This window comes from Scomber japonicus, chromosome 24, assembly GCF_027409825.1.
Source record: "Scomber japonicus isolate fScoJap1 chromosome 24, fScoJap1.pri, whole genome shotgun sequence".
In the NCBI taxonomy this organism is placed as follows: Eukaryota; Metazoa; Chordata; class Actinopteri; order Scombriformes; family Scombridae; genus Scomber; species Scomber japonicus.
The window spans coordinates 9,722,369-9,749,218 of record NC_070601.1 but is presented as its reverse complement, the minus strand read 5'-3'; the positions used below and the strand labels follow the sequence as shown (position 1 = coordinate 9,749,218).

The 26,850-nt window shown below is 44.6% G+C and overlaps 1 protein-coding gene across 1 annotated transcript in view; it reads left to right on the top strand.

Annotated features, from left to right (window-relative positions):
- The window catches only part of nrp2a (neuropilin 2a), a 62,520-nt gene that overhangs the window by 22,372 nt on the left and 13,298 nt on the right, over positions 1-26,850 (top strand). Inside the window, exons 4-13 of the mRNA XM_053314772.1 lie at positions 5,160-5,390; positions 6,872-7,027; positions 7,648-7,817; positions 8,769-8,924; positions 17,018-17,162; positions 18,994-19,169; positions 19,402-19,581; positions 19,707-19,851; positions 25,615-25,695; positions 25,834-25,938. Of these exons, the coding sequence (XP_053170747.1) occupies positions 5,160-5,390; positions 6,872-7,027; positions 7,648-7,817; positions 8,769-8,924; positions 17,018-17,162; positions 18,994-19,169; positions 19,402-19,581; positions 19,707-19,851; positions 25,615-25,695; positions 25,834-25,938 (1,545 nt within the window). The remainder of the gene's footprint in view (positions 1-5,159; positions 5,391-6,871; positions 7,028-7,647; positions 7,818-8,768; positions 8,925-17,017; positions 17,163-18,993; positions 19,170-19,401; positions 19,582-19,706; positions 19,852-25,614; positions 25,696-25,833; positions 25,939-26,850) is intronic.

Sequence of the window (26,850 nt, the reverse complement as noted above, 5' to 3'; positions counted from 1 at the left end):
TTCCCATCTTAAGCAGACAGCTTACAGCACAGGCTGACCCCCGGTTGACCCCCAAAACTGTGTCTAGGAGTCAGACAGTGTGTGTCTGGTTTTGACTGTGTATGAGGGTGTGTGTGTGTGTGTTAGGGAGAGAGATAGAAAGCGAGAGACAGTCATATCTTGGCCCGTTTTCCATACTAGTAACTAATGATACTGAGGCTTGTTTTTGTTTTGTTCATTCAAGCTTATTACATAAGCGGTGACTGTAACCACTCTAGGGGTTTTTGGATTGGACAAGCAATCTGTGTGTGTGTGTGTCTCTCTCTGTGTGTGTGTGTGTGTGTGTGTGTGTGTGTGTGTGTGTGTGTGTGTGTGTGTGTGTGTGTGTGTTTAATGGGGTACAGTGCAGTGAAAGCTAATTATTTCCAGCAAGGAGGAGCAGGAGTAGACCTATGACTCTACATCCATCCTGATACCCCTCTACTCCTCCAGTACACCTCCTGATGGGAGTCGGGGTCAGCATTTGCCCCAAAACAACATCCTTCCACCAAACCCCCACATCCACACACACACACACACACACACACACACACACACCACACACACACACACACACTGCATTAACCCTATACAGTGAGAGTGCACGGCTCGCCTCCTCCCCCTTATTGTTGTGGCCTACTTCGCTCCTACTCATGCGTGATTAACCCTTTCATTCAGCCCCGACTACAACCCCCCCCCACACACCCATCCATCCTTCATATACTGTACTTACACACAGTCACGTGCTACTGACGCTGTTACCACGGCTACAGGGGGAAGACTTGCCAGCAAAGGCCCCCTTTTCCCAGTTCCCCAAAGCCCACCACTAGCGCACTGGGGGCAGACAATGTCGCAGCCAATCCCGAGTTAAGTCAAGGCCAAGAGCACCCCAGGGCGTTAGGTCCCCTCTGTGACCGCTGGTGACCGCTGCCTAGCATCTGTGGAGTCGCAACGGGAGCTCAGCCTGGGGCTGGACCCCTACCCAAGCGCTAGTCATAACATTGAGGCTGTGTGTATTTCTGATGCTATCATGCTGATTGGATGGCGACCCTTGCATCAGCAATGGCTGATTGCCATGTAGTGTTTGTTCCTGAATCACCAGACTCATCCGTACACTGAAATTACACTCAAGTAATTAATCAGCAAAGGTAAATTAAAGTCATGAATAAATAAACTGGATGAGAGCAAAAAACTGCTTAAGACTGATCAGTGATGAAGAAAATGTGTTTCAAAATTAATTGATACGGCAACTGTATGAATAAGACTCACTATATCTAGAGCTATCTTTGATCATGAACAGCAGGAGGTTTCATTGCGTCTGCTTTATTCATTCTCAAAAATTTGATGATGGCATTCCATTGCCCAAAACATAACAGAGGCATCAGCATGAGTTAGAAGGAGCATTGCTCTATATATAGAGCATCTTCAGACTGGTGCTGAATGTCTCGCAAGGCCTATAAAAGTGTGGAGTGGTGGCACGCCAAGTATGTTGTTTTTCTTTTCTCGGATCTTCTTGCTGTTCGCGATGTTGTTGTTGTTGTTATTGTGGGTTTTTCCACCCTAACCCCCCTGAGTAGCACGCCCTCTCTGCCACATATTCACACACGCAACTCATACACACACCCCTCTTCAGATGCCTCAGGAGGGATTTTCTTCAATGAAATCTTGAATTGAGCTCAAACAGGGTTACATGAGAGATTCTGCATGTATCTGTGTATGAGGAGTAGATGTATGTCAGACACAGACAGGCAGGTAGTGAGCGGAGGGCGAGGTGGTTTTGATGTGCGGCAGACACTCGCGAATGCAGAGGTGAGCCCTCAGCAAGAGTTGCGTGCCGAAGAGGGGGGGAGGCGAGACAGACGAGACAGAGAGTTAAAAGAGTGAATGAACACAGACTCTGCACGCCGCTGCTGAGGAAGAGAGGGAACAAGTGATTGGATGAGAGGAGAAGAGAGGAGGAGGGAAAGGGGTTGCCCTGACACAACATGTGGAGCTGCTACTACATCAGGCACTCATGTGCAAGAGGCGAGCAGTTTCTACCCAGCAACTCACCCGCTCGCCCCCTGCGTCACACATTCACACCATGACCTCCCCCTCTTTGCCAGCAGACATCTCTTGCCAAATGGCAGCTCATGGTGCGATGCAAGCACCATCCGTGGGCCATCGTAACACAGGCATGTGTATGCGTTTGTGTGTGTGTAAGAGATGGGCGGAGAGGTGATGGAAGGAGGCAGTAAGGGAGGGGGCTTGTTTTTGGCATGTTCATACACTGTGAACTAATGAGCGCTAACGAAAAGAGAAGGTACTCATGCATACGCAACACATGACACGCACGCTCAAATATGAGACCTCATGCATGCACACAGCGTTGGCACGTGGCAGCTCCGAGTGTGTGAAGCGACTACTTCGTGCACATCGACTGCAAAACACACACACAGAGTGGTGGTGTGTTTGGAGGCGATGGAGTCAAGCTGTGCTCAGGCTGAAGTTTTCGGCAGTGGGACTCCAGACTGCTGTACCGTGACCCAGTAAGAAACAAGGCCAGTGTGTTACTGGGTCTCACACATACTGGGAAGCTGTCACACACAAACACACCTTCAGACACAGATAAACACAAGAGGCACATACAAAGAGACAAACATGCCAGCAGCAAAAGACACACACAAGGAGTTTAATAAAAGGCAACCATGGAGGAAAAAAACCCCACACACGCTCACATGACATATGGCTCATACATACTGCATAGTTAATTTACTGTTGATTATAATAATACATGCATGTCACTGCTTTAATGCATTCATAGCATTTATGTTTACTCCAATTTATGCCATCCATTCATACACACAGCAACTGTAGACACGCACACACAATCAGACACACTCAGCACAGAGAGGTGAGGTCAGCAGTTGAGGGAATGGGAGATATCACTGGTAGCTTGCTGTAAATTACTGTCATATTTCAACATGCCTAGTTCTCTGTGTGAGTGTGTGTGTGTGTGTGTGTGTGTGTGTGTGTGTGTGTGTGTGTCGGTGTGCCTCTGTGTGTGTGTGTGTTCAGGCAGCCAGGCTCATACCATGAAGTCACATGATCCAGGGCTGTTTTGATGTTGCAGCATGTGTGTGGGAGTTGACACGGGGTTGAGGGCTGCTTTTAACATGAGGAAGATTGATACCTTTGTGTCAACATCTTTGGTACACCATTTGCACATTTGTAAAAAAAAATAGGTTGACAGACAGGTACACATACATGTAAGTTGTAACTACATTAATAGATATATACATATATAGTGCCTCAGAGTGAGTGGGGCAAAAAAATACTGCAAGATAATTGGCATAAAAATAGTGAGGAGGAAGAAGCAGATAAAAGGGAGCCGATAGAGGCAAGGAAAAACAAAGAAAAGAGATACAGACGGTGCAAGTCTTGAGTTTTTCCCTGTCTCTGTGTGCTGATTGGGGTCAGTTCTCTGCCATTAACCAAGTGTAGACAGGGGAGGGCCAGAGCAGCCCGTCGACCCCTCCGCTTTTATAGGGCTGCCTGATAATAAGGACTGGTGCCTTGGAGGAATGCTGCAGAAGGAATGTGCTGTTAACATGTCTGTGCTCCAAAGGCTGCTTTTATGAATATGTATCTGGGTATCAAACACAACCTGGCAGTTCTCTGAGACTGTGCAGCGCTATTGACTAAATGCAACCCCACTTTCCCAGGTTTGAAACCCACCAGAGGCTGCTCCCCTGAGTCTCTTCAACCTGACCTCCCTATCTGCTTTCCAACAGACTCACTGTTGGGAAAATACTGCAAGAGCAGACGCTTTTTCTTATGCTAGGTAAAGGCTTGACAGCTATGAGTGTCTCAGCAAAGTAAAAAGTAATGAAATGAACCACATGTAATTTCAGCAGGAGAGAAGACAAAAACCAGCGTCCAGTGCAAGTGCACTCATAAATAACCACAAGAAGAGCAGTAACTTAACTGCCATTGGTTCATTTGGAAAGGCCACCACTGCAGGCATTTCTGACGTGCAGTTAAACAAAGACCTAATGAAAACCCTGCAGTCTGTTTGTAACACTATCACATGAAGACATTCACTGGTCTGGCAAGCATAAAAATACAGATACAGCAAGACTGTTTATAGCCAACATATAAAGATAGAAGTGTTAGAGGAGAGACTGAGTGGACAGATTTAGAAAATATCCAAGGTTTGTGAATGAGACTGTGTGTGTGTGTGTGTGTGCGCACACACACGCGTGTGTATGTGTATAGACATTCGGTCCCCTGTCTTTTTTATGCACACTCTCTCCCACCCTCATTGATGTGCCGGTCCATAAACACTCGGCCGTGACTCAGGCTCCCCAGTGGGCTGCGGAGCAGTGGCTGATGGGAAGATGATCTGAGCCACACAGCTGCCACCACTCAAGGTGAGCCGCCCAGGGCGCATAAATCTGCATAGCTAATGAGGAGCCGCCGCAAAGGGCCCACTTAGAACCATTACACAACGTTTGTGGTGTGTTTGAGTGTGTTTGAGTGTGAGAGACACTCCGACAACGCAAAAGAGAAGGAGAGGGGAAGAGAGAGTGTTAGAGAATATTTAATTTGAACGTATGCAGTAGAGTAGGGGTCAATCTACTCCCCTCTTTAAGTATGTGTAATTTTATAGTTTATGTCATATTAAGTAATATCAAACCTTTGAGGATGGGGTCTTTTAAGGCCAAGACATATTCGTCCTCTTCTGAAAGAATACCTTTTTGTTCATATCTTTACTGGTTTTGAGCACAGAAGTGGTTGAAAATGTTGGTTCTTTGTGTTAAATATGTTGGCGGAGCGGACAGGCAGGTTGGGACACAGACGCAGGGGGGACACAACTGGCAAAAAGAGTTATTATACTGTTCGTATCAACACACCCACTTGAGCATTTGCTCATTGTGTTTTCTCCTCCATCGGTAATCATAAACTGTGTGTTTGTGTGTTTCACCACTACAGATACTATATATTTGTGCGTGCTGTCAGTGATGAATGACTTTCTGGAACACCCTCTGCAAGTCAGATGAGATATCCCATGTGATCGATCACTTACGGCTCTATCTTCTCCTTATATGACCGATTGCTTATTCCTTTCTAAATATCTTTTTATCCTTCTATCCACTCAGGGTCGGAATTCTGCTTCCGCAACTTTACCAGCTCCTCCGGCATGATTGAGTCCCCAGGATTCCCAGATAAATACCCTCACAATCTGGAGTGCTCCTACATGATCATCGCCCCGCCACACATGGACATCACCCTCACTTTCCTGACCTTTGACCTTGAGAACGACCCCCTGCTAGTGGGAGAAGGTGACTGCAAGTACGACTGGCTGGACGTATGGGACGGCCTGCCACAAGGTGAGGGCAAACAGACATGCTTATAAAATCGATGTTTCCCGGTTGTCCAGCTAACACACACACACACACACACACACACACACACACACACACACACACACACACACACACACACACACACTGTATTCATATCCACATTCAGAACTCGTGCAATCCTCCCCTATTCCCACACAGAAATTTACATACCAGTCTTCAATTTCCTGAGCAGACACCACTTTCTTTGATGTAAGCAGCCTTGCCTTGCATTCCTTTACATTACATAGAGGAAACATTATTTCACACTGGGAACTGAAAATGCTTCGACACCCCAAAGGAGCAGCCCTTTCCCATGCCCCTCTTCCCTCTCCATAATAACACCCTTCATCACCCTCCTTCCTATCCTCCCTGTCCTCCCTCCTTATCACTTTCCTTCCTCCCCCGGGCGAGTGAGAGTGACGGCCACGATGAGTATCTGTTTATATCCAATAGGAGGTGCCGAGGATTGCGAAAATGGCCTATCAGCCAGGATCAGGAAGTGGAAAGGAAAAAACATTTGAGGATGTTATCAAGGGCTTTGATAGTGACCGCCATAGGGTAATGTTAGTTGCTGTTCTGCTGATGAAAACCACATTAGTGGTGGTGAGTGGTGTATTTCCCACCTCTCTCTCCCACTTATGCTTGCTTTCTTTTACCCCCTTTCTTTCCTTCTTTCTTTCTTCCCCTCTTTTTTAATATATCAAGCACAGAATTGAGGATTTGCTCTAATTATTCCATTTTCAGTTGCTAAAAAGGGATCCAAGTGGATTTAAAATTCCAATTATAGCCTTGAATTTAGGAGCTTTGATAGCTGAAAACAATTTATACCATTCAAAGTTGAGAATTAGGAGGAAATTAAAGTGTAACCCAGTTCCAGTGAGCCGAGTCCTCGGGCATGAAAGAGGGATGGGAGACAAGACGGAAGGGTGAAGAATTCGGTGTCTGGCGAAGGAGCTACTCTTGAGACTATTGTAATCCTCACTGGTGTGCATTTGCGTGTGTGTGTGTGTGTCTGCAGCTGATCCCAGAGCAGCTTGCATTAAGGCAGGGATTCCAATCCCCCTGCTGGGCCCTGGCTGAGACACACATGGCAGATGGAGGGATGGACAGGAGAGAAAAGGGAGAGAGAGGAATGATGGGCGGAAAAGAGATGAGAGATTGGGGGGGGGGGGGGGGCCATGCTGCGTCTCATTAGACAACACTTACTGAAGCAGTGTGGCTAAAGGAAACCTGCTTTTGCACAGCTGGATTCTTGTTTTATTGTAAATGGAAATGACACATTGTTGCTTTTTTGTTTTTTCACAAAGATACTGGGAAGCGAAATATTTCCCTTTTTTTTGCTCATAACAAGTTGTATCTTATAGTAAAAGTGGTGAATGCAACAAGGTAGATAATACTAGATTAACCAAAAAACAGCAACATATCACACTTATTTACATTGTTTTGATTTATGTGTTTGCTTGCAGTGGCTCCTCTAATCGGCCGGTACTGCGGAACAAAGATCCCTCCAGAGATCCAGTCGTCCTCCGGCCTGCTGTCCCTGTCCTTCCACACCGACATGGCCGTGGCCAAAGACGGCTTTTCCGCCCGCTACAACATGACACACAAAGAAGTCAGCGACTGTGAGTGCGAGATAACTTTTAGCGAGTGTGTGTACGTGCAAAAATGCCCTCTCTGTAGGTTTGTTTACCGGTTTTTATCCCCATCTCCATTTTCTTCTTTTCAAGAGTTTCTTCACCGTCATCTCTGGTGACACTCATCTTTCCTTCTTCATCTTTCACTCCTCTTACCCTCTCGATCTTTTCAGCTCGCCTACTTTAATGCTATTTCAATCTCACAGCTCTCTCTCACCCTTCTCAGCCTATTTTGCTTTCTCCTAAGAGAGCATGATTTCTCAGAGGTAGACTATTTTCTTTTAGAATATAAATTAACTTCACCTCAATTTACCTCTGCTCACCTGTTGGACTGCTTTCTGTCTCCTTCTGCCCTTTCTCTGTCTGGATTTACCTTTTCGTCTCTGTCTTCAAGCTCCATAATATGCTACTTAGATCTTCTTTCAGCCCCTTTAAAATAATCCTCCTTCTGTCAACTTTTCTTCTTTATGTCTCCATTTTCCAGTGCATTATAATTCTTCTTCACTCTAATACAGCTTATGAACCATCTCCACTCTAAAGCTCCATCCACAAAAAAGCAATTCACACTTTCTCTCCTTCATCCCCCTTTTTTTTCTTTCTCCCTTCAGCGTTCCACTGCAGCATGGCCCTTGGTATGGAGTCGGGGAAGATCAGCGACGATCAAATCAGTGCTTCCACATCTTTCTATGACAACCGCTGGTTGCCACGGCAGGCTCGCCTCAACAATGATGACAATGCCTGGACACCCTCAGAGGACAGCAACAAGGAGTACATACAGGTCAGTGTTCAGACGTATTTGTAAGTATTTGTCCTCGAGTTTTTTTGTGCTGCACTTCTCAGAGATGACATGTTTTTGCCAGGGTTTCCTGCCAAAGTAGTTGAATTTTCTTAAACTCAAGTGTTCAGAACAATAAATACAAGCTTTCATGACCTTTAAACACAATAATTACTGTGCAAATTAGCAGCCTGCAAATGAAAACAGGTGACTTAAAGACCATGATCATTCCTGTGTAAATGGATCTAAAGAGACATTATTTTTAGTATAAACCAGCAAAATCACACACATTTCAGATATGAAAATTTCAATAATGGTAGTTGTAAATAAGATTAAATACACCTCTATAGAGATCTGCTTTCATTTTCCGAGCACAGTGAATGTGGGGAATTCATCTTAGTGATACTAGCATGAAGGAGAAGATGTGCAGGTCACCTGCATCTCGTATACAGTGAGGACACACACACGAGGAGAGGAAATGGAGGAACTGTGAACTGATGATAAGGAAGTGCTTCTGTGCTCTCAATCTTTTCCTGTCTCAGACACTCGCGCGTATGCATGCATACGTAGACACAAGCAAGCACAGAGGAAAGCGCCAAGAAGCCCTTGATTGATGAAGGTGCTCTTCAGGAATGCATTCGAACATTACGCCATTGATCTTTGCCTCCAGCTTTCCTCCCCTTACACACGACAATGCACACACACACACAAGCAGACACACCACCTAGGCTTCCACAGCAGTAGGCCCACAGTCAGTGTCCATCCCCTGCTGTCTGTGTGACAGATAGACACAGCAGCTGGTCTGTCTCTGTTATCTACATCAGCGCTGAGCATAATAAATCCCTCCTGGAATCTACACAACCCTGTAGTTCAGTTCCTCTTTTCTATTCAGTTTATAATAAAGTACATCTTCAATCGAATTTTAAATCATTTATTTTTTGCTCGTTTTTCCAGGTTGACCTTCAGTTTCTGAAGGTTCTGACGGGCATCGCCACACAGGGGGCCATTTCCAAAGAGACACAAAAGTCTTACTACGTCACCACCTTCAAACTGGAGGTCAGCACCAACGGGGAGGACTGGATGGTCTACCGGCATGGCAAAAACCACAAGGTAAGGTTTTATTGTACATGGAAACCCCAAACCTACAATGAGATTAACATAATCTAATCGAGTGAAAAAGTGGTCGTTACAAGCTTTAAAAAACACACCCTCCCCAACAAGGATTTGAACTTCTAACCACAAGTTCCCCTTTCTTTAACCTTCATACTACAATCAGGATATATTCTCCAATAAAAGAGGCTGTTGTGTGCGTTCAGAGGCATATCAGTGGATGCAGCATTTCTGAAGGAGTCATTCCCTTTCCAGGACTGTTTATGAACCTGAGTCATGACCCTAGTCGTGAAGCAGAGAAAGAGGTGATAGGAGGGAGGAAGCAATAGAGATAGAGAGAGGAGGGGAAGCTGACAAACAAGAACAATAGAGTCCTCTATGTGCCCTTATCTGGGCTAGCTATTCATCATCTCTCTCACACCAACACACACAAACACACGTACACCTAATGTTGTGCAATCCAACGGAGCAGACTGAGCACGTGTGCACTCACAGTGCTTCGATTGAGCATCATGTGTCCATCCTTGCTTGTTTATGTGTGTTTTTACACGTGTGTAGGGAGCGGGGGTCATAGTAAATGCTTGTGCATGAATAAATATACAGTGCAGGTTGTTGTTGTTGTCACGGTGAGACCGACAGTAAGCCTTTCTCTGGGGGTTTCGAACACTGCCCCTCATATCTGGGTTAAGGTCACTGTGGATTTCAAGCAGAAAAATAGAGAGTGGCAAGGGTGGGGGGGTGAGTGTGTGTATAGGAGGGGGTTAATCCACACACACACTTAACCACAACGACTGTCGGCCCCCTTCTGTGTGTTCCAGTGATTGGTTTGGGTGGGGCCGGTGGGGGGTATTTGATGTGGAGATTATTGAGCAGAATGTGGATTTGACTTAAAAAGTCAACATCTGCGCAATTTATTAGAACCCATCAGAAACCCCCCACACCTTCCATGCACACACACTCACACACACAGATAAAATCCACAGATTCCCTCCTTTAAATAACCTCTGGATGATCTCTCTGTCTGGAGGTCTGTGCATGTGTGTGCATATGTATATGATGTGTGTGCCCGTCTGCACCCTTGTAATCTGAGTCCACTAATCTGTCTGAGCAGGAAAAAAACTGTTCACCACTTTCAGACATGGACTCAGACAGATGCATCGACATGCATTTGCGAGAGATGTTTCTTGTGCTTAGAGTGGTCACTGTAATTTTTTAATTGTCGATGTTTTCGGTAGTAACCCTCCCTGAGCTACTACCTTATCGTGTTGGAGGGGTTTGCATGTCCCAATGACCCCAGGAGCTCAGTTGTCGGGGGCTTTTATGCCCCTGGTAGGGTCTCCCATGGCAAACAGGTCCGGGGGGAGGGTCACCGATCCTGTTCATAATTTTTATGAACAGGATTTCTAGGTGCAGCCAGGGTGTTGAGGGGTCCGGTTTGGTGACCCCAGGATTGGGTCACTGCTTTTTGCAGATGATGTGGTCCTGTTGGGTTCATCAGACTGTGACCTCCAACTCTCACTGGATCGGTTCGCCTCCGAGTGTGATGCGGCCGGGATGAGAATCATCACCTCCAAATCCGAGTCCATGGTTCTCAACCGGAAAAGGGTGGAATGCACTCTCCGGGTCGGGGATGAGATCCTGGGGCCATGTTAATCAATGGTGTCGTTCACATGAGAAGCGTTGTGTCGCATCGCTCTGCCCTGCTGCCGGCTCGCGCTGTGCAGCGATCATTTCGGCGTCTGGTCTATTTTTCTCCGCGTGCCGTGGGCGAATCTGTCAAGCCGGGCAGGAAGTCAAACAAAGCAACAACTATACTATTTTTCAATAATTAAACACCCCGTTTGACGAATGCGGTGTGTGTGTGTGTCTAATCAGAGCACAAGACGAACACACACAGGCACGCACGTGCATAAACACACACACACACACACACACACACACACACACAAAAGAGAGAGGGACACAGAGTGGGGTGGCTGGGTGGGGTGTCATACACACGCAAACAGAGACAGTGAAAAAACAGCTCCACGTGTGACAACAGAGGAGTCGAGGAGCAGAGCCGCTTGCCGACGGGCGTGGAGAAATACGCTTCTGGTGTGAACTGAAGGGCTGTGACGCGCAAGAATTTCCAAGCGCGGCGCTTTCGCGCCCAGTGTGAACCAGGCGTAAAGTGGAAGAAGACAGTACGGTACAGTTTTCGACTTCTGGATTGCACAAAGTCCAGTTGGATGATGAAAGATCGATTAAAAGGTAGTTGGTTTTTGCTATAGTTTTTTTCTTGGGGTTGGTTTCTCAGGAAAAAGCCTGGAGTGACTGTTGCAGTAGAAAGTTTACAATAACATAGCCAAGTCTACACTGAACTCAGTATTAACTTAAGCAACCAAAGAGTTTGGGAGTATTCCTCAAAACCAATTTGAAACCACAAAATACGGCTTACTAATGGGACATAACATTATCTACACGGACAGATTAAGTATACCATCTGTTTTTCATGATGCTAAAGACAGTTAAAACACTTCATGCGTGGTAAGACTCTCAAGTTCTGCTTAAAATCCACAAGGATTTATTGTGCATTCACTCTCTGATGTGTAATGCATCTTAGATTAGGTTGGATAAAACTTTCTCTTTGTACTTCTGCTGACCACAGATGAGCAAAAATGGGATTCAGGGATGATTCATTTGACAAATCACATGCTGACAAGACAATTTGCACTCATGATTTCAGCCTGGTGTGCTTTTATAGTGCTCAGATTAAAAGAGTTCGCTATACTTTTCATTCTTCTCATCAGCTAGGTTCTCCTCTGGTCCCCGCAGGCTGCTGTTGAATCTTCCGTGACTGCTAATCCACCAGTCATGTCATACAAACTCCCAGTTAGCCCATACTAAGCCCACCAAAGAGCCCTTAAGTGGTTGAAGCTCAAGTCTCGTCAGGGGGTCCCGTAATGACTAGGATTTGGTTCTTCTAATTGTCATTTAACAGTGAGCTTGAAGCTAATGTAGCTTTGGATGAGTATGTGTGTGTGGGTCGTCAGTGTACAATATATGTGTGTTTGCGCAAGGATGAGCCATGAGTGTATCTGTGCATCATATGAATCAGCCATGAATAAAAGGATTGGCTTGGCAGTTCTTACCTCACTGTGTTTGTTATTGGGAGAGACCACATTGCCATTTATTGTCAAGATCTGCCCTTGTTTGCTGTGTTAACAAAGATCGAAGGATTTAATGCCAATAAAGATTATATGACAGAAAGAGAGGGAGACACACGGTGAAAGAGAGAGGCAGAAGAAGCAAAAGCTTTGTGGGAAATAGCACTTTTTTTGTGCTGTAGGAAAAGTGCTGTAGGAAGAGAAAAACACCAGCTCTGCAGATTGCAATCACTTCAGTCACACTAGCAAACAGGCTTTGTGTGTGTGTGTGTGTGTGTGTGTGTGTGTGTGTGTGTGTGTGTGTGTGTGTGTGTGTGTGTGTGTGTGTGTGTGTGTGTGTGTGTGTGTGTGTGTGTGTGTGTGTTTAGTGTGTGTTTTTGACTAATTTTGTGCATGCCGACACATTTTCAGTTTGACACCCATGTGACTTGTTAATTCTAAATCACACTACTCACATATGCACCTCATTACTTGATGACATGCTAGCACACTTAAGAATTGCATATCTATTCCTCTCTCTCTCACACACACACACACTCACAATCACACAGAGTATTTTTGTAGCAATAAACACACATGTGCGCCCAAACAAATTAACATTTAAGACACACACACACTACCATGTGTCTGTGAGGAAAATCCCATCAGCCCCAGTGCTAACCAAGCATTGTGTTTTTGAAAACCATTGTGAGGTTGTGCTAAATCTGTCCAACACACACACACACACACACACACACACACACACACACACACACACACATTCACTCAAAGTAACCTGGGAGAGAGGAGGAAAAAGCCCACACAGCATTTCACGCTGTTCCTCCATCACACTGTGTCACACACCAACATACAGACATACACACACACACACACATGCAAGCTCTTTTGTTCACTCAGTCATTCTTCAAGTTAATACATGATAGAAACATGATTCTGCATATGCACACACAGTTAACAAGCTCACAAACAGGGTCCAACACATCTGGCAACATTGGTACAAAGACTTCGACATAAGGTGGTGTCAGACCATTTCAAAGGATCAGTGCTTCAACCGTAGCCCGCACACACACACACACACACACACACACACACACACACCACACCACACACTGCTACTCCCTCTTAGAGCCAGTAGTGGAGAGCGGCCAGCTGGAACCAGTTCCTACTGTCAACATCTTCATACCAAGAACGAGGAAGAGAGACTAGAGGGGTGAACGTCTGAAGCAAAGATGGGAGGAGGTAATGGCGAGAAAGACAGATAGAGACAGAGGGAGTAACTAGAGCAAGAAGAGGAGGATGAGGAGTGTAATGGACAGAGAAAGAGACTGGGATCGAGGGAACAACACGGGGATAAAAAAAACATCCGGGAAACGAATAATGTCTTACGCAGAGCTCACCACATCTCCCCGCGGTGCCATCAGCTTGAAGGAAAACACTGGCAGAGAAAGGAGACATGTGCCAAAAACACAGAAGAGGGAGAGAAAGAGGGAGATGGTAAATGAATCAAGCTACGGGGCATACATCTATCCACGCCTCATTTTCCAGAGAACCAACATTCTTTGCTCAACAACGAAAAATTCCAAAATTTATTCATTCAGATTCATAGTAGCTTCTTGTTACTGTGTATTTGCTGGTCCAGAGCTTTATATCTGTAGAAAGGCTGTTTACTGTAGCACACATACATCTTTCACAGTGACCTTGTTCTACAGAGAGGTCATCAATAGTTAAATACCCATGGTGCCTGCGTCCCGACAATGTCCACACAAACATGTCTGACCGTCGCATACTGCTATGTGTGTGTGTGTATGCGGGGCTTCAGACTATGAGGGAGGCTTCGTTATATTTTCATGACTCTCCACACCAGGAGACACAACATGACAACGTTAATTATTCAGCCCACCTCGCCTGCACATCACGTGAGGGTTAGAGTCGCATAGACACATACAAAAGATAGGGGAAAAAACATACCAGTCTCCAGGCAGATTATAGAGGTGGCTGTCTTGCCCTTGCAAATGCCACAACACTTCAATTTCTACACAATAATAACAGTAAAACAACTGGAGGAAATTATTTGAAGCCATTAAAGAAGCTTCATAGTCAAAGAGTAACTGTGTTACCGACAAGTTGGTCAGTGGCCAGCCATCTGTTTCCTAAGGCCATTGACCTTTAACCTTAAAAGTAATGGATCGGGGCGTTAAATGAGTGACCCCTCAGGTACCCTGACAATAGATGAGAGGAAGTGGAGGGGGCAGAGGAGGCTATGAGCCAACTGACAACATCTCATTGTGGATTTTCTCTTTCTACTATCTGAGTCTTCTTCTCTCTCCTTTCACATCCCAAAAGAAAAATGGAAAGAGCCTCTCGAGAGCTGATTCTTATTGAACAAATTGTTCTTTTTGTGTCAGTAATGTCGACCATATATTCCCTGCTTTTTTTCCAAGGATGAAAACAAAGAAAGGCAGCTGGCAGTATTGTAATGCACCAGCTAATGGCCTTTTAGTCATAGTGGGCATTTTGTACGCTGGAACAAGATGTTTCTGGGAAGTTTTAGCAGACAAATGTCTTTCGAACCTCCCACTTTTAAGACCCATATCCCATATCATGTCGATATGGATTATGTTTTAGCACAATTTATCATTTATTTATTTAAAGTGTCCGATGATATTTTTGCAGTCAACTTTAAATGCAGACAGCAATTTATTTTAAAACTGATAAATACTATTACATTTAGCTTTTTGGCCACATTATGAGATAAATACTCAGATTTCCTGTCTCAGCGATGAATCTATTCACTGTTCACTACCACTCCCTACGTCCTCTCCCACATTCCGCTGTTCATATTCCTCATTAAGTGATATCTGCTGCCCTCCATTCAACCTTTCCTTTTTCTCTCCTCTCTCTCACATGCTCCTCCGCCCCTGTCTTCATCTGTTTTTAACTATTCTTCTGAGGACTATTCCTCCCTGTAGTCATTTTCTGTTTTTCAGTGCCTGCTCTGTCTTTCCTCCCGGCAGCTCTTTGTTTCACAGCAAGAATTATCTGGGAGTGGTAAAGATGGTTCGGTTGTATATGAGGCAAAGCTTCCATCATACGTTTGTCTTTGTGTGAGCATGTGTGGGTGTTTACATAACCCCCATAAGAGCCCACATCCACTGTTTGGCCTCTTAGGTAAACATAACGGCTGTCAATCCGCAATCCAGCAGCAGATACAGCAGAGATAGAGATGGAGATAGCCCCTCTTATCTGTTCAAACACTCACACTGCTTTGTATTGCCATTGTCATCTCCACTTGATTAAATCAGACCATGCCCAAAATCAAATAAACCCCTCGAGTAGGATTTTGAAGTCGTATCAGTCATATTCCCACTGGTTATGGAATTTCTGGAATATCATGTCATTTTGAGGTGTATGCCAGAGAGGGAATTTTACAAATAGGTCACTTTACATCAATATGGCAGAGTAATATTTTCAAACTCTAACTGAAACCAGACCGTGTATCATTTCTGAAAAATAATATTATCAAAACAATAGTGTATCACATTCTTAAGCTACGGCAGTGGGTTTGATCATCCCGTGGTTGGATTAGAGTAAAAGAAAAAATCATGTTGAGATCTTTTATTTTTAGAAGGATGGCTTTAATCTTTAATTCAGCTGCTTGTAGCAGTTGTCTTTCCATCTTTTCACTGTGTTGTGTGGCTGTGATGTTAATTGGTGCGGTTTTGCTGATATCCGGCACACTCGACCACAGCCAGATAGAGTGAATGACACTTAACAGTCAGTTAAAAGACACCTCCTCTGCTTATCTGAGTATGTAGGATATAGATGTGTATGTGTGTGTGTTTGTGTGTGTCTGTGTGTGTTTGTGTGTGTCTGTGTGTGTCTGTGTGTGTCTGTGTGTGTGTGGGTTCCTTAGGTTTCCTGTGTCTTTGTGCATGGTTTCAGTTAGTAGCCATCAAAAAGAGAAGAGAGGCACACAGGGGGTGAGAGAGGAGATGTTGAAAGATATCAACTGTATGGTTTTGAGGAACATATTGAAAGAGAAAAGTGAGGTATTGAAATGAAAGGATGTTGTGACCAAAGGCAGACAGAAAAGGAAGTGTTGCAGGAAAAGGAAGTCATTCGTAATTACAAACCGGAGGTTTATGGTTTTGAGGGAACATGTTTTCCACAAAAAGATAGAAAGGAAGACTCATGTCTGTCATTGAGTGTCCCCATCCAACGCCCTTAAGCATCACGAGATGCTTTTCTGCCCAAAACAGGACGTAACTTGACCACCTGCGTTACATTTGCCCTCTGACCCCCTGCTGCCCCTCCCTGCCGCTTAAGAGCTAGTGGAAGGAAGGGAGTGTTCATAAAGAAGAAGTTAATGTTGATGCTTTTTGGGCGGATGCCTCAGGAAGTGAATTTCACTCACATCCTGCCCACCTGGAGAGACTTCCTGCGCCTGATGACCAATCATGTTTGGTCATGTCAGGTCACGTCTCCCACAGTTTCCTATGACCACCAGCATAGAGGTGTATGGGAGTTGTTGGATGAGTAAGCAGTGTATGTGCGTGAACATGAAGGATAGAGAGAGAGAGAGAGAGAGAAACCCTCATCTATCGTCGGGCTTTCCCAGACTCCCAGCGCCGAACCTTTGACCCCAAAACGCATCGACAGCTGGGCTGGTGACATTGGATCCGTGTTTGGGTTGTCTCTGCTTTGTCCGGCCTGCCACTGTGTGTGTAGCCAAGCGAAACTGTGCACTGTGGGTGGGTGTTAGAGCAAGAGGTAGTGTGTGTGTGTGTGTGTGTGTGTTTGTGTGTGTGTGTGTGTGTGTGTGTGTGTGTGTGTGTGTTTGTGTGTTTGTGTGCAAGAGAAAAAGAGAGATAAGACAAGCAAGCAGTCATACGGGCATATACAGTTCATCTCCTTTAATTTATCATCTCTTTGTCTTTGTTTGACTAGACTTTCCATGCCAACACAGACCCAGCTGAGGTAGTTCTGAACCGCGTCCCACAGCCAGTCTTGGCTCGGTTTGTTCGCATCCGACCACAGACATGGAGGAACGGCATCGCCCTGCGCTTCGAGCTCTACGGATGCCAAATTACAGGTATGTGTGTGTGGGCGTATGTTTGTCACGAGGTTCGATTTTTCTAACCTTTTTTTTGTTGCCCTAAAGAAATTTGACTTCACCACCATCAACCTGCTTCCTACTGATACAGTTAGATTGCCCAAAAACAACAACAGTTTTCTGGGCTCAGTTTCATGTTCAAGACAATTCAGCAGAGACAATGAGGCAGAGGAGAAAGTTACTCAGTCACGTCTTTCCACTTCAGTGATTTAGGGATGTTGTGGTTTGTCTTTTCCATTGTCTCACCATGAAAAAATGTTTTGAACACTAAATATAATTGCTTAAAAAAAGATCAACCTTAAAGACATTGAACATCAGTAAAAAAAAAAAAAAACTCCCTAAACCATAAAAACCAGGAACGAACATGCACACTGACACACACATAGATGTGTGTTTAGGTTCTCTCCCATACTCCCCCTGCTATCTTTTAAACATGGCAAGCCTCAGGCTAATTAAAGGAAAGTTTTACTCTATTCTTCCTTCCAGACACTGCACCAGTGTCATTTCCCTCTATGCTTCCTCCCTTTCTGTGTCTCTCTCTCTCATCAGTACTCCCTCACTTCTACTCTGTGCTCACTTTCTGTCTCTAACTCCCCCAACGCCGCCTATTTTTCCTCTCATGTTTTTAGATATTTTTTTGATGTGTCCTCTTTGCTCTGTGAGCTCTTCTATATCGAGAAATGAGTAGCGATCAATCATTTATAGCTCCCCATTCACTCTTACATCAGAAACTGAGATTCGCCTCAGCCTCAACAGCTGCTATTGAAATAACTATTAGCTCTTACAGTACAGGTACATCCACACACAGTCGGTTTCTAAATATAGCAGATGACCTCAAAAGCAAGCACACCCTTTGAAATGTACACAGACACCACCCACCGGCACACATATACACACACACACTTCCTGGGCCTTTTATTCATTATTTATCTCCTGCGTTTGCAGTGACATAACAGCATGAAACTTTGATCTGTGTTCTCTTAAACCGTCAGCACAACTAACATCTCCCCATCTCCCTTCCTCCTGCCCTTTCTCTCTTCCTCTGTCTCTTCCTGAAGCTCTCTCCCGCTACCACCCTCCGTGCTCATCCACCTCCCTCTATCCTTCCCTTTCCCACTGTTTCTCACTGTAGGAGTCTCATCCCAACATCTTGCTCTCCTCCCAGTTTCCCCAAGCCGTCATCTTCAGCTCCAAGTCTCTTTTTTTTCTCCTCTCTTTCCGCTCTCTACTTCTCTGCCTCCCGACTCCTTGTATTATACCTTTCTTATCCCCTTAATCCTCATTTCCCCTCTCACATACTCCCTCAGCAAGCTACTTTCAAAGCTACTTGCCCATCCATATCTAAGTTTCATTTTATATGTACTTGCAACTGTGCCTCAGTCAGTGTATGTGTGCAGCACTGTTAGCAACCAGACTATTGATACAACCGACAATGTATTAAGTATTTGTGTGAGATGTGAAGTGCGTGAATGCAAAGCAGGGAAGTGTGCCCATTCAATAGCAGACTTAACACATGCTTTTATCTCACTAATAGCAGCCTTAGTGAACATGAACAAGCAGTGCTGCTCTACACATATCTTTTCCTTTCCGCCCCCTCCCTGTCTCTCACCTCACCCTCTCCTATTTGTTCCAGTCTAAACTCTTAATGCTTAGTGGCCAGTAGTGCAGTCCTGCGGTGAAGCTTAACAGCTCCCAGGTGGGAATATTTGTAACAGTGTGAGTGTGTGTTAGGTCATGGTTGAAACTTCTCCATCAGCCCTCCTGAGGTGAAGGTTAAAGTAATCTCTGCCCTCTCTGCTTCCAATTCCAGATGCCCCGTGCTCAAACTTGCAGGGCCTGCTGTCTGGCCTGCTACCCGATGCCCAGATCTCAGCCTCCTCCAGCAGGGACATGGACTGGAACCCTGGGACTGCCCGTCTGGTGGCCAGTCGCTCCGGCTGGTTCCCCGCTCCTCCACAACCTCTTGCTGGAGAGGAGTGGCTTCAGGTACAAGATGATCTTACATCTATACTATTCTATACTATACTATAGAGTCTTCAACTTGCAGATCCATGTTTCTCTATTGTTTCTTGTTGCAATGTGTGATATTTTACCAAAAATGAGCCATTGTTAAATTAATTTTCCATACATTATTAATCCCTTACATTAGTATAGATGACACAGCTGCAAATAAGTATTTTTGTGCTTTAATCACCGTAAATTAATCTAAACTCTACAGGTGGATTTAGGTGTTCCTAAGACGGTGCGTGGGGTAATCACCCAGGGAGCGAGGGGAGGAGATACAGGAAGTGGAGCAACCACAGATAACCGAGCATTTGTCAGGAAGTACAAAATGGCATACAGCCTGAATGGAAAAGATTGGAATCTCATCATGGACTGGAAGTCTAACCTGCCCAAGGTAGAGAAATGCATAGATGGAGAAGATTATATGTTTATGTGTTTGTACTATACAACACTAGTTCAGTAACATCCCCCATACCAGTGCAATGACCCTGCACTTTTGTATTTGTGTGTTTTGCACAGATTTTTGAGGGGAACACACACTACGACACCCCAGAGCTGCGTCATTTTGACGAGGTTGTGGCCCAGTACATCAGACTGTATCCAGAGAGGTGGTCTCCAGCAGGGATCGGGATGAGAGTGGAGATATTGGGTTGTGACCTTCCAGGTAGGACATTCTGCTGCTGCCGACATGACAAAGAATCATTTTATATATATGATAATTTGCTGCCTATATTATTCCAGGCTGAATTATTTGCCCCGTACTGTAATGAACTCTAACCAGAACTGAATGGACCTTGAGGAAGGTGGCTCACCATAAAAGTGAGGCTTACATTACATATGCATGAGAGTCATTAGAGTCTGCCAGGGGTGAAAAGAGACATCCAGAGTTAGCTGGGAAAGGGAAAGTGGTAGCACTATGAAAGCTTGACCCTCAAACATTATTATTTTGATTTGTTTCTTCGATCATTTCACCTGGAAAGTACGAGTTAGACTCTCTCTGTCAGCTTCTACAACAAGTGTTATCATCAGGAGGGAGTGGACAGGGTTCGGTTTAAAGGAATGCTTCCCTAGAGAGACTTTCCAGCATGGTCTGCTATCCAGATGTGAGGCAGCTCTGGAGACACACATACACATCCAGAGGCACTATCACACATATGGACTCTCACTAGTTACCACTCCCTCTGTGCCTGAACAGGATGACTGGGCTGTATGGCACACAGCAGTCACATACAAGCACAGATACACAAACACATATAGACACACACCGAACAAACCACAGAATGAGAGACATGTACATGTGTCCTCTCCAGATTCCCACACCCACACACACACACACACTATTGTAATCATGTCATGATAAATGCAAGTTATGCTATTCTTTAATTGAGATGATTTAAGTGTGTCTGTGTGTTGTTGAATAAGTGCTGATGAAGTGTGGTGGCCTTGTACCTCCTCTCTTGTTGAAGAGAGATGAAATATTAAGAATAGCACATCCTCATTATCGCCTTCACCACTCATCAGGAAAGTATAATACACATTTAAAGGCACACAGACACAAATGTACATCTGCCATTACAACACCACTCACAATGCCTAATAAAAGTGATTGATAAATAGTGTGAGTATAAAGTAGGTCCCTGTGTGTGTGCTCTATCAAAGATGTATTCCATCCCTGAGATAAAAACACAAAGTAACATAACTTGTGTTAATAGTTATAATTGAGCTGTAATACTTTTTACAGCCAGTGATAAACCAGAAATCTCTCTTAAGTAACGATTTAATTGATTTAAATGCATGCCATTCATTTACTTTTGCTGCTCTTAACACCCGGTGTGGTCATTTTATTTCCCCTTAAAACTTCTGCGGCACACAGGAAACAAATGTGTTTCGCATTTACTTGGTGATTGACAAGTGACTTGTGGGATGTGTAGCGCATGCAGAAACACAACAATGGTGAGAACTAGCCCTAGAAATGAAATAAAAACTCACAGATTACCACTTTTACTAAGAGGGTGATTTTTATCAGATGGCCTGGAGAGTCTTGGGGAAACTGTGACACAGAAAACCGCTGCTGAGTGTCACACATTTTTCACAGGCCTTCCAAAACACAGCAGGGGAAATGGAGTACTATGAAATCCTGTAAATCATTCACTTCCTGTTCCACTCTAACTGTTCACTTCACGTTGAAACTTGGACTTGTTTTGTCCTCAGTGAAGCACTTTTTTGAATGTGCTCACACATCTTATTTATGTGATTTAGCCTGATGAAACCCCCCCCCCCCCCACCGCCCCCCCTCAAATCATACCAACTGCTACAGTGAAACAGAATAAACTCTCTCTTCCCATTCACACACATGGTTGTAGTTCTTTCTTTTCCCTCCCTGCGGCCCAGTGCGTGGGTTCGTAAATGTTTTTGTACTTTTTTTTTGTTGTTACCATGCGTCCTCTCCTTTCCTCTCCTCCCCACCGCCTCTGTTAGTCATCACTCGCACCTCTTTTCCTTGCTGTTGGTCCTGACTCCTTCTGTTTCTCCCTGTTTATGCACAGTTGTCTTACTCTCTCACACACACACACACACACACACTCACACTAGCTCAGAGCTGCAGCAGTCACAGTGTTTTTTTCTAATGTAGATGCTCCAGAAATGAAAAATTTATGAGCTCAGGAAAGAAATTTTACAGACTGATCTGTTAAAAAATATGCAAAATATCGCCTCTCACTTTTTCTAGGTAGGATAATTTTAATCTCAGGAATACTGTATTGTATACCTCACACCTGTTATCACAGCTTTGTCCTATACTTATACAGCTGTTCAAATAAGCTTTTTATATTACTGTTTTCATAGCATCCCATCCTCTAGGAATGTGTGTGTGTGTGTGTGTGTGTGTGTGTGTGTGTGTGTGTGTGTGTGTGTGTGTGTGTGTGTGTGTGTGTGTGTGTGTGTGTGTGTGTGTGTGTTGATCCTTGATCTGAGCACTTAACCCCACCCACCAGAATATCAAATGGCTTAGACAATGGCTACTTGTCTTTTCCATCATATTCTTTTGGGATGTGAGTGTGTGTGTATGGATCTATTCATTTTTGTGTGTATTTGCACCCGGGACTGCCAAGCAGAGATTTACAGAAAGGCTTTCTACATAATTGAAGATTTTTTTCCCTCATCTCTGACATATTGCTGAGTCAGATACTTTGGGAGTGAGCAATGTCTTTTATGCAGAGAGGGTTGGCCCTCGCCACCCTATGTGTGTGTGTGTGTGTGTGTGTGTATGTGTGTGTGTGAGAGTGTGTGTGTGTGTGTGTGTGTGTGTGTGTTGTTTTTTGGGATGTGTGTCTCTGTGTGTTGAAATTGCATTAATCTGTATTTATGTCTATGTGTATTTCTGTGAGCATGTGTATGCATGTGCAGGTGCACCGAGTGTGTATTTATGCATGTGAGCATGCATCTCCATTATCTATACCATCACTTCCCCTGGGTCCAGTTCTAAGTGTTGGTGTTTCATCCCGTGCATGATGATGACTTGCATCATCACATGTAGCAGTAGACACATTATGTAAGCCAACACTCCGCTGCAGAGAGACTTATCCTGCATTACAAGGCCCTCTGGTGCGCATGTACACTAGGCCTGTCTGTGCACACATAGGCCTCCTTATGCAGCTCTGCGACCTATTCCTCGCACAAATCAAGGACAGGGCTCGGGGCAAGGTAGGCAGGTCACATACGTTCACACACATTCTCTCTTTGTCACACATAAACATCCGCATCCACATAAACGCAAAAGTCAGTCCCATTCCCATTGCCCCTGACACTCCTGTCACACCCTGGAAAGGTCAGCACATTTACACTGTGACAAGGCCTGACCTTTGAAAGCATAGAGTGCTCGGGAGCTGGGTAGAATCTTAATGGACTAGACTGTGTGTTTTGTGTTTATGTGTGTTTAGTTGTTGAACACATGGGAGTGCGTGTGTGCTGCTTCCCAGTTAATGTGTAGGCTCTTGGATTATTTTAACGCCTTGTCCCAAGACTTAACTGGGGGACTCAAAGGTTAGACTGGAATAAAAAGACAACCACAAAAGCAAAAACAAACAATATATGTGATTACCAGAAACAGAATAAAAAGGAGAGGGGGAACAAGAGATGATGAAACTCAGTAAGAAGAGAGGTTTGAGTGGTTGGTTGCTTTCACTTTCTTTGCCTTACACTGCACCTTCCTGGTGGGCTGGCAGCGATAAAAGTCTCATTAGGTAGCTAATGACTGGCATAAAGGACATGACATTAACGCTGGGTTAATGTCAGAAGCCATCACCAACTGTGGCCGGCCCTTTCATGTTTGCCATTTCTCCAGCTGGGGAGCGGTCCTGCTCATTTCCACAGGAAGTTCCTTTAAGCGGATCAATTGTGTATCACGCCGCGTTAGTTACCCTTAGCACCTTTAAATGATGTTGGTAGTCTTTCATAAAGAGGAAAATTATCAGTAGGAGGCTCTAGAATTGCCGCTAACAGGCGTTTAGCAGAGCAAAGTGTGGTGACGAATCCACGTGACTCCTTCATTTGAGATGTTTGCATGCTTCTTGTGTTTCTTTTCCAACTGAGGAGCTATGTCTTGTAGACGTAAATGGGATATGGCAGGAGAAGCTAACAAATGAACATAAAGTATATTATGCATATGCATTCACTTCCCCATTTTAGTGGTTATTAATGTCAGTTAAATGAGAAGAAGACACCGGTGTCATATATCTGCAGAAAATTGTGGAAATCTAGTTAAGTGAAATGTGACGGAAAAAAGTCCCTGTGTAAACGTGTTTTGTTACAGGCAGAGAGTAAAGGAAGAACAGCTTACATAGTTTATTCACATGATAGATTTGGATCATTGGTTGAGACATGACCCAAACCTCTGTGTAGACTCTCATAACTCACCAGGGGTGACCCATCTGCTCCTAATAACACTGTGTTTTCTCCCAATTCACATTCCAACTGCAGCCTGCTCAACATGTGTCTGTTTGTGTGCACATGTGATGTGTTTTAATGAGCAAATTGTTGGCTCATTTAAGTGTTTCTGATATATGTGTGCTTAAATAGATGTTAAGGGCAAAAAGAAATGCATACATTTCACCCTGTGTTTGTTCTGCTTTCCTCCGAGTTCGTATGAGTTATGGTGTGAGGAAGACGCTATAATGTGAGCTCACATAGCTCACGCATGTACAAGAGAGGAGGGTGGGAGATGGAGTGTGTGTGTGCTCTGCATCCTCCCTGACAGCCAGTGAGTGGTCCCACAGTGTGATCATCCTGTCCAAGGTCGAGGGGAGTTTGTTAGACACATCCATCCATCAACCTTAGCGCCAGGCGTTCTATATGTATGTGAGTGTGTGTGACTCTGCATCTGCATGTGTATTAGTATGTGGACATGTGTGCATCTGTGTGGCTACATATTTGAGTCAGTGTGTGAGACAGACACTGACGCCTGAGCACCCAGACACAACAAGATGGGGGCCCCTTTTGGTGCTCTGGGGCTATCTGTGCCTGCCTCGGCCTGTCTCTGACACTCTGGGTGGGATGGCCGAATTGGAGACAGGAGTCGGGAGATAGAGCTAGTCTCAGACGATGACCTCACGTTGTCTATTATGACAGCAATTTTAATTCACCACTGCTGAGACCAACTGTTTATGTGCTGAATTAGGGTCAAAGAATCTTGACAAGTTACTCAAAAGTGCATTATAACTCTTCAGCTTCCTGTTTAAAAGGTCCTCTGCAGGGTGGCTCAGTGTTTCCTCACAGCATGAAGGCCCTGGGTTTGAACCCACGCCGCCCAAGGTCCTATGTAGAGTTTGCATGTTCTTCCCATGTTTGCGTGGGCTTCCACCAGGTGCTCCGGTGTCCTATTATCAAAAGATATGTGTGTTAGAGTTAATACTTCTGTCAGTCCCCCTACTTCCACTGGCAAAAGAACTGGAGGCAGCTGCTCACAGCTCCTACAGTATAGTGTTTGTGTGGGTTAGGGTTAGATGGGTTAAATGCCGAGGATCAATTTCCCTATGGGGATCAATCATCACATGAGACACAACCTTTCCATCAAAAAAAAAGTGAAAAGATGTCAAACTCAAAACTTAAGCTTTTAAACGATATAAAGAATTTCCTTTAAGTAGTTAAAAAGGTAGTTCATTTAGAAACTCTGATTCAGTCAGTAAAGGTGTATAAAGACACTATACCTCACTTCTTTATGGTTCTTTCTGTTTTTGCAGCTTATCATTTCCTCTCATCTGTATTTCCTGGCTCTCCCTAATGTATTGCTACCAGTGGAGACATTCCACATACATAATCTCTTGAACAAACACTGGTTGATTTATGTATCCTCTCTCCAGTAATCTAACATCTCAGGATTGTTTCACACAACCACCTTTTGACCCGAGTTATGCTATGTTTGTTCCCGTAGAAACCACCACGCTGGCAGACACCGCCACGCCAACTCTGCCCGCTGGCATCGAGACCACTACCGTCCCCGTCACGACTGCAGGTGAGAAGAAATTAATAGTCTTATTAGGAGGATGCAATGACTGCGATGAAATGTGTTGAATAGCCTGTGTGACATTATGTAGAGCAGCTGTGAATGCATCTTTATCTGAAATGACTGTGATTTTGCATTCCTCCACAGCTGCCACCGCTCCTCCATCAGACAGCGTGTGTGACTTTGACCATGGTCTGTGTGGGTGGACGCACGACCCTAACGCCCCTCTCCTCTGGTCCCTGCACAGCCACGGTGAGTCTCCTCATCATTCATGTGAAGATTCCGCATGACTCACTGCCTCTGTCTGATTATCTGTCTGCTTGAAGGAGCTTTTCTCTGTGTAGCAAGCATTTGATGGACAATAACCTGCAGGAGGTGACTGAACATTAATTTAAGTGTCACAGTGATGGTGCAAATTATAATTCTCTAAAATTGGTCTCACATTTAGGTCCGGTTGGTTTTACAAAATGATGCAGTTAGCAGCTCAGGATGACTATGGATAACTGTTTCTGAGTTTCTGTATTACCTCTTTCAAAATCAGCGTGTTTGTTGCGCAGCTTTTATGTATGCAGCTGCAAGGAGAATTTCATTCAGTCGCAGAAAATTGCACAAGCACAAACGCATTAAGTTTATTCTCTCAACTTCACTGGGTCTAGACAAGACCCTGTTTTCTATAATTAAATGGAGTCATTCTCCATGTGTATCTTCATTGAGACCTTTTTCAATTTGATTAAAATAATTCCTCAAATTGAAACCAGTCTAATTTAGCAGTAACACTGTCTGCCAGACACGCCGCTCTTTCTGAGTGAATGCGAATGAAAATGAGTCGAGGGAACCAGAGGGAAAGAGACACCACTGCTGTGTCAAGCATATACAGCCTCACACATGACACGTGTGACACAGACCAGCTCTCAGACTGCTCGCCTCTATGTGTCAAAATGTGTGACGTCTCGGCAGGAAGGGGTTAAGACCCAGTAGCTCCAATTAAGTTCAGAGCAGGAGATTCCAAAGACGAGCTGTTATTCCCAGTCGACTGTTACTGCCCCTCCATTACCTCAGGCACATCCCAGATGATGCTGTGTAGACTTCCATCTACTTAGACACTCCTTGAAGAAATAATTATTCATTCTCCCTTTATACATACCCACGGATCAAAAGTGCAGC